This window comes from Trematomus bernacchii, unplaced genomic scaffold (genome assembly GCF_902827165.1).
Source record: "Trematomus bernacchii unplaced genomic scaffold, fTreBer1.1, whole genome shotgun sequence".
Taxonomy (NCBI): Eukaryota; Metazoa; Chordata; class Actinopteri; order Perciformes; family Nototheniidae; genus Trematomus; species Trematomus bernacchii.
The window spans coordinates 23,279,192-23,285,719 of record NW_022987720.1 but is presented as its reverse complement, the minus strand read 5'-3'; the positions used below and the strand labels follow the sequence as shown (position 1 = coordinate 23,285,719).

Below are 6,528 nucleotides of genomic sequence, written 5' to 3'. Positions count from 1 at the left end.
GTATATGTATGTATAAATGTAAGGAATAACTTGCACAATGACTTAAAGGACAATCATTGATCAAGTAAGGGGTGGGAATTAGTAAGCATTTGCTTCCTCCTACTCCCTTTCGGACACATATGATTTTTTTAAATTATTATTATTATTATTAATATGAAGACTTTTTTTGTTGAATATATAAATATTATCGTGAATGTGGATAAATACTGTATTTTAACAATACGGTATTCTGTTTTTCACATTTGTTATTTTTTTATTTTTTTTATTTTTTTAATCTGTTCGAAATAAAGATTGAAATGAAATGAAATCACCTGTTTTGCTTTTACTTTCTTCTCATATTTCTTTTTTTATTCCCTTTCTAGATTCTCCACTATTCCAAGGTTCCATCCACTTGCGTGAGTCACAGCTGAAGCTGAAGGAGAGACTATGAAGACAAGCTGTGTCACCCCACATTGCAGCCCAACAAGATATGACATAACATGGATCCCCTGCTAATCACCAAGATGACCATACAGCTGTGACTGGCATTGTGAAGCCTTCACCCCTTTTTCAGCAACCAGCCCGGACCCTTTTCATTTTTGGAAATCCTTTCCGAGCAACCATTGTTGCTTCCCTTTCTCCAACAAAACAACCTCCTTTCCTGCCTGCCCCAACATTTTCTCCTATATATTCTAGCTTCCTCTCTTTGATTTCTTTTCACCGGCATCATGCAGGGTGCTTTTACCACCTCCACTCTTCTTTTTCTTATTGTCCCCTCCCTCCTACTCTTCTCCCACTTTCCCCACATGGTCAATGGAGACTGCTGGCTCATTGAGGGGGACAAAGGCTATGTGTGGCTTGCTATCTGCAGTCAGAACCAGCCGCCGTACGAGACAATCCCCCAGCACATCAACAACACTGTCCATGACTTGAGATTGAATGAGAACAAGTTGAAAGCTGTGCTCTTCACCTCTATGTTTCGCTTCACCAACCTGACTGACCTCAACCTCACCAAGAATGAAATCACCCATATCGAGGATGGAGCCTTTGCAGGACAAGCCAACCTACAGGTGAAGGAGGAATGAATGATAAAAGCTTTGAGCTGAACACTATAATATAGTACACAATGCATTACACCTTATATTGAGTCTAGGACTTTCACTTTACGACAGCTACTGTAACAGCTTGAGCTTGATTCGATTTATTGTAAATAATGACTTCCATAACTACATTTCAGTGAATTGTTCTCGTTAATTATGAAACTGAGTTAATTGTAAGGATATTTTAGCTGAACGCATGAAAATGCATAAGAGGGAGACCAAGATTATTGAGGAGTATTATGAGTGATGGTAATAAAATGTTCCTCAATAACTTGAGTTGCAGACATAATTAAACTAACCACTCAGTCATAGGGTTGAGTGTACTAATGTGTTATACTTATAAGTTCTCCAGATCTCCTAGTTAAAGTACACAACCTCAATGATTGGCAGAACAACTTAACAAATGAAACATTACTTGCTTAAATAGTCAACCGGACACAGTTAGACAATCAAATGGGTTGTCAACAGAAGCCCATTTCCCCATATGTATACGTGCTTATGTTGAAGAAAATCTAAAAACGAATTAAATTATCAAATGCTCCCTTGTGTTTTTTTCTCAGGTTCTCCAGCTCGGTTACAACAAGATTACCAACTTAACTGAGGGTATGATGAGAGGACTCGGGCGGATGCAATGCCTCTTCCTCCAGCACAACCTCATTGAAGTTATTGACAGCAATGCGTTCTGGGAGTGCCCTAGCCTCAGCAGCATTGACCTGTCTTCCAACAGACTTGGCCGCATTGACCCATCCACATTCACGGATCTCAATCGACTCATGGTGTGTGAACTGGCAGCAAACCCATTCCACTGCGGCTGTGAGCTCTACAGCTTCCTCATCTGGTTGGAGTCCTTCAACAATGTAACGCACACCTACGACCGCCTCCAGTGTGAGACGCCCCGGGAAATGTTTGGCTACCCCTTACTCATCGCCGCTGGCCATGCTGGTCGAAATGCTAAAAACATTTTGAACCATCACTGCAAAGATGGAGTGATGATTCCAGGGATGACTTCACTCCCACCAGATCTGGATGGTCCTTCCGGGATCGGACCAGATATGTTTGGGGCTATTGGGCCAAACTATCTGACCACCCCCCCTTCTGAAAACAGTCCCAGTATCAAGCTTCATCATGTCTCTTTGTCGTCAGCCTCTCTCCTTGTACAGATTCCAAGGCCCTACAGCAAAATGTATATTCTTACACAATACAACCACACATATGTGTCTGACGTTATGAATTTGAAGAACAAGAAGGAGAAGATTACCCTCGACAAGCTCAAGCCACACACCAATTATACCTTCTGTGTAGCATCCATACGAAACTCTCAACGTTACAACCACACCTGCCTCCAGTTTGCCACTCGGGCTCAAAATCAAGATGACCTGCTCCCCACACCTTCCACCACTACTCACTACATCATGACCATTGTGGGCTGCCTTTTTGGCATGCTCATTATTTTAGGCTTAGTCTACTATTGTCTTCGTAAGAAACGGAGGCATGACGACAAGAGGAAGTCCATCTGTGTCAAGAAAACTATACTAGAAATGCGCTATGGACCAGAAGTGGCCGCAGCAGTGGCAAATGATCCAATGGCAGTCCACAAGCTTCAGGAGCAGTCCAGAGAACATCACCAGTATCAGCACCACCATGGAGGCAAACTTCCCATGTCCCAATCCTCTAGCTCGGGAATGCTCCACTCAGCAAACACCAGTTCCTCCAGACTTTCCTCCATCCCACAAGTGGAAAAGATGGCTACTGCCTTTTCAGAGGCCCTTGCTACAAGTAAAGGAAACTATATGGATGTCAGAACTGGTGGGGCCGGGATGGAGCGATTGGGAGATGGTGGTCATGTAGGGATGGACATGAGGGACGATGATGGAACTGATATAGGAGATGACTCGGATGATGACGGACGTGGCTCTGCATCTGAGATTTCCACTATTGCCATGGAGGTGGACAAGGTTAACCAGATCATAAACAACTGCATCGATGCACTGAAGCTGGATGCGGCAGCAGTCGCTGCTTCAGGGGTCTCTAATAACCCTACAGCCTGCTCCAATCGCACCTCCCCTCCCCCCACCAGCACGTCCTCTCTGACTCGTGGCCTAATCCCACTCTCCCAAGGGTTGTCAGATTCGTGCCAAGTCAGTGCTCCCACCAAAATACCCCCTCCACCTCCACTCCCTGCCTTGAATGCCCCTCTCTGTGAGCGCCCAGGGATCAGTGGTGGTGGCTTCATCGTCAGTCCCCCCTACAGGCCTCCTCCACCAGCCTCTGCTGTACGTCCCATCCAGCGGCAAATGAGTGCAGATGCGGCTGTGATTATAGCAAATTCTGTCAAGAAACAGTCCAGCACCACCTCTTGTGGGTCCATGGGTCGGGACAGGGAACGCGGAGGAGCTAGGGTGTATAGCCTGGAAGTTTCTGAGCCTCGGAGCCCAGATGGCTGTAAACAGCCGCAGTACCAAGACAGAGCCAGTCCCGTGGGCTGTGGGGAGCCCCTTGAAAGGCTGCCCTTAGTGGGGAGTGGGAGCTGCGGTGGAGGGGGTGGTGGTGGTTGTGACAGTGGTGGTGTAGGTGCCCAACATCAGGACAACCAGAAGCAAAACCATTACCATCAACAACAGAAAATACACCAACAACAACAACAACAACAGCAGCAGCAGCAGCAGCAGCTGGAGGTGCAGCAGGACTACCACTGCTCGGAGCACCGCCACTCCGTCCCAGCTCTGTATTATGAAGGCTCCCACCAAGGCTCCCCAGCCCAGAGGGTTTCCTTCCTAAAGCCCTTGACGCGCTCCCGCAGGGATGCAGCATCTTACTCCCAGCTTTCGCCTGCCCGCCACCATTCCAGTTATTCCGGCTACTCCTCCAGCCCAGAGTACTCCTCAGAGAGCTCACTGCGGATTTGGGAGCGTTTTCGTCCTTACCGGAAAGGCCAGCGCGATGAGGCCTGTTATGTGACGGCCGGAAACGCCCTTAGAAAAAAGGTGCAGTTCGCTAAAGGCGAGGACCTGCATGACATCCTTGATTACTGGAAAGGGGTGTCCGCACAGCAGAAGTTGTGACTTTGGGACCAGAGATAGGCATTGTGGGAAAAATGGTTTGGATAATTCCCTTTCATGCCTGTGGGCTAGAGAAAGGATATGAGGATAATGTAGAGAACATTGAGGACAAAACGTCGCCTTTGTTATGTTTTTTGGCATGCTAGGTGTATAGAATATTGTGCTAAAGCAAGGACTGTGAAACTGTGCCTGGGATTCGAGAATCATTATGGTGTTTTATTTTACACTTTGTTGTAGCACTATTTCTGGATCATTCTCATTTAGTGTTTGTGGGTTTTATTTATAGCACAGAAAGCATTTCCAACTGTGTAAAACTGTACTTTTCAGTGATCAGATGGACCGTCTTTATCAGTGCCACATTTCCATCTATGGATAATCACAGAAGGTAAATGCTGATATCCTTCATTATAAGCTGTTGTGATCCAAGATGTTGTTTCCTATTTGGTTTTGGGTGCTGTGTCAATTTGCCCTGGGATATGTTTCGACTTCGAGGCAAAGGGAGACTATGGATGGTGGGATCTGTGCTCTGTTGTCAAGTGACAGCATGCCGTTTAGTGAACACAGTTGTCAAATGCAGACCCTATCTCTTTTCATGCGGATGAGGTATTTGCACGTCAATAGCGTCTGTCACACAGAAAGAAAGGAGAAAAGCGAGAAAGCAGTCAAGAGGGCTTTAAGGTCCTGCATCATAAGGAAAACGTGAGGGAGAAAGAGATTCAAGTGGTACCTTTGCCTAAAATAATACTTTAATTTCACCCTGAAGTGTTCAACACATCTTTCCAACTAACACTCTTGCATGGTTCAATGAGTGGTGTAAAGAATGTTGTCCTGCAAATCCTTATTTGTTCTAAACAGCATTTGCCCATGTAATGATCAGAATGCGTGATTTGAAGTACAGAAGGCAACATTATTTGTATTTATGAATATATTTAAATGCTACTTACCTGTACAATAGAACGATTTAACCATGTGACAGATGAGCTCACACAATCCCCATAGAAAACATGTAATATACGTGACAATGGAACAGGAGAAATTGAAAGTGAGGATTTAAGAGAACAAAGAAAGAAAAAGCAAGGATATAAATATCTTTTTTCTGCAGCCACTGTGAATGTAAGTAGATTACAAGCAGGTTATGAGGAAATCTATTTGCACCATTCAATGTAAGCACTGGAGTACATTCCAAATCCTTTCCCTAATATTAAAAACGGGATGAGGCACAGAGGGAAAGGACACTTCTAATTACTGCCAACATGTCTGTTCTTTTCTCGAAATCAATGCTATTGATTGTCTATTGATAACTTAATTAGCCAACTTGTGACAGGCATGCTCGCTCGCACTTTACGCCTCCTGATTGTGTGTGTGTGTGGCTGTGTGGTACACAGTGGTTAGTGTAAGTGGGTATTGGCATGCCTTGTCAGAATATATTGTATGTGCCCAAATTTACCTAAATTAATAGTTGTCATATATTGTCTATTGGCTGGTTGTTTGAGTCTAAACAATACTAGATTATTAAAGGCATGGACAAATGTATAAATCTCAACAATGTTAATATAATTGTCCATTAATGCTCAGACATACATACCACAGTAGTGCAGTGCCTCTTGCTAACACAGCCATAATCTAATCTCCATTCTTGTATAGTATTATCCACCCATCTGGCCTTTTCTATAAAACTATGTACTTGTGATTTTCCTAATGATAGTGTTATTGACAGGCATTCTGGCAAAAGGCATCCTGCTTTCCCAAAGTGCTGTATAGCCTTTGGATTTTTGCTTCAACTGCTGACATACACAATCTGAGATCATACCCGAAAAATGTGAAAAACTGAATCAGAGGTCCTTGCTCCACATTTTTGTTCAGGGCTTTATTCAACATTGTTTATCTCACTCCTTTTCTGTGGATGGTGTGTTTTGATCCATCTCCCACTACCTTCCCTGCTCCCATAGTTCCGATGGTTCAGCATGAGACACTTCCTGTTGTGTTTGATCAGATAGTAACAGTAAGAAATTGCCCTTCTTTACAGGCAAAGGTAATAGGATGAGGGTCTGTTCAACACGTATCAACAATGCTTGTTAACTTTTTTAGCATGCACTGAAAAAATCCAGGTTGAACCGGACTGAGTATGCAAAAATGGAAGGGTGGTGTGTTATGATCCCCCCCCCCCCATATTGATCTGTGTTTTTCTCCCTCTCTCTTTGTTTTCATGAATCTATCTCTGTCTCCTTTTCCTTGTCTTATAAAGATGTGTGCATACCGTCAGGGTCAGAGGTCATCGCCCCTTGGAGTCAGTGTTCTGATGTGAGTGTTTACAATTGATGGATTCAAGAGCCTCATGGTCACCTTTTAAAAATCGCGTTTCTGGGATGCACCACCTTATCCGCCTTCTT

General features: G+C 44.2%; 1 protein-coding gene across 2 annotated transcripts; it reads left to right on the top strand.

Annotated features, from left to right (window-relative positions):
* Positions 1-699: 699 nt before the first annotated feature.
* Positions 700-5,706, top strand: LOC117492930 (protein phosphatase 1 regulatory subunit 29). Of its 2 annotated transcripts, XM_034143360.1 has the most exons (3): positions 700-1,049; positions 1,640-3,659; positions 3,726-5,706. In XM_034143360.1, the coding sequence occupies exons 1-3, from the start codon at positions 708-710 to the stop codon at positions 4,139-4,141; spliced, it is 2,778 nt and encodes a 925-aa protein (XP_033999251.1). In that variant the 5' UTR covers positions 700-707; the 3' UTR covers positions 4,142-5,706. The 2 variants fall into 2 exon arrangements, with proteins under 2 accessions (XP_033999251.1, XP_033999250.1); XM_034143359.1 differs by having other exon boundaries at positions 1,640-5,706.
* The last annotated feature ends 822 nt before the right edge of the window (positions 5,707-6,528 follow it).

Coding starts and splice junctions, on each gene's coding strand:
- LOC117492930 (XM_034143359.1), top strand. CDS start 708: ATGCAGGGTGCTTTTACCACCTCCACTCTTCTTTTTCTTATTGTCCCC. Junction 1,050..1,639: donor CAGGACAAGCCAACCTACAG/GTGAAGGAGGAA, acceptor TTTTTTTCTCAG/GTTCTCCAGCTCGGTTACAA.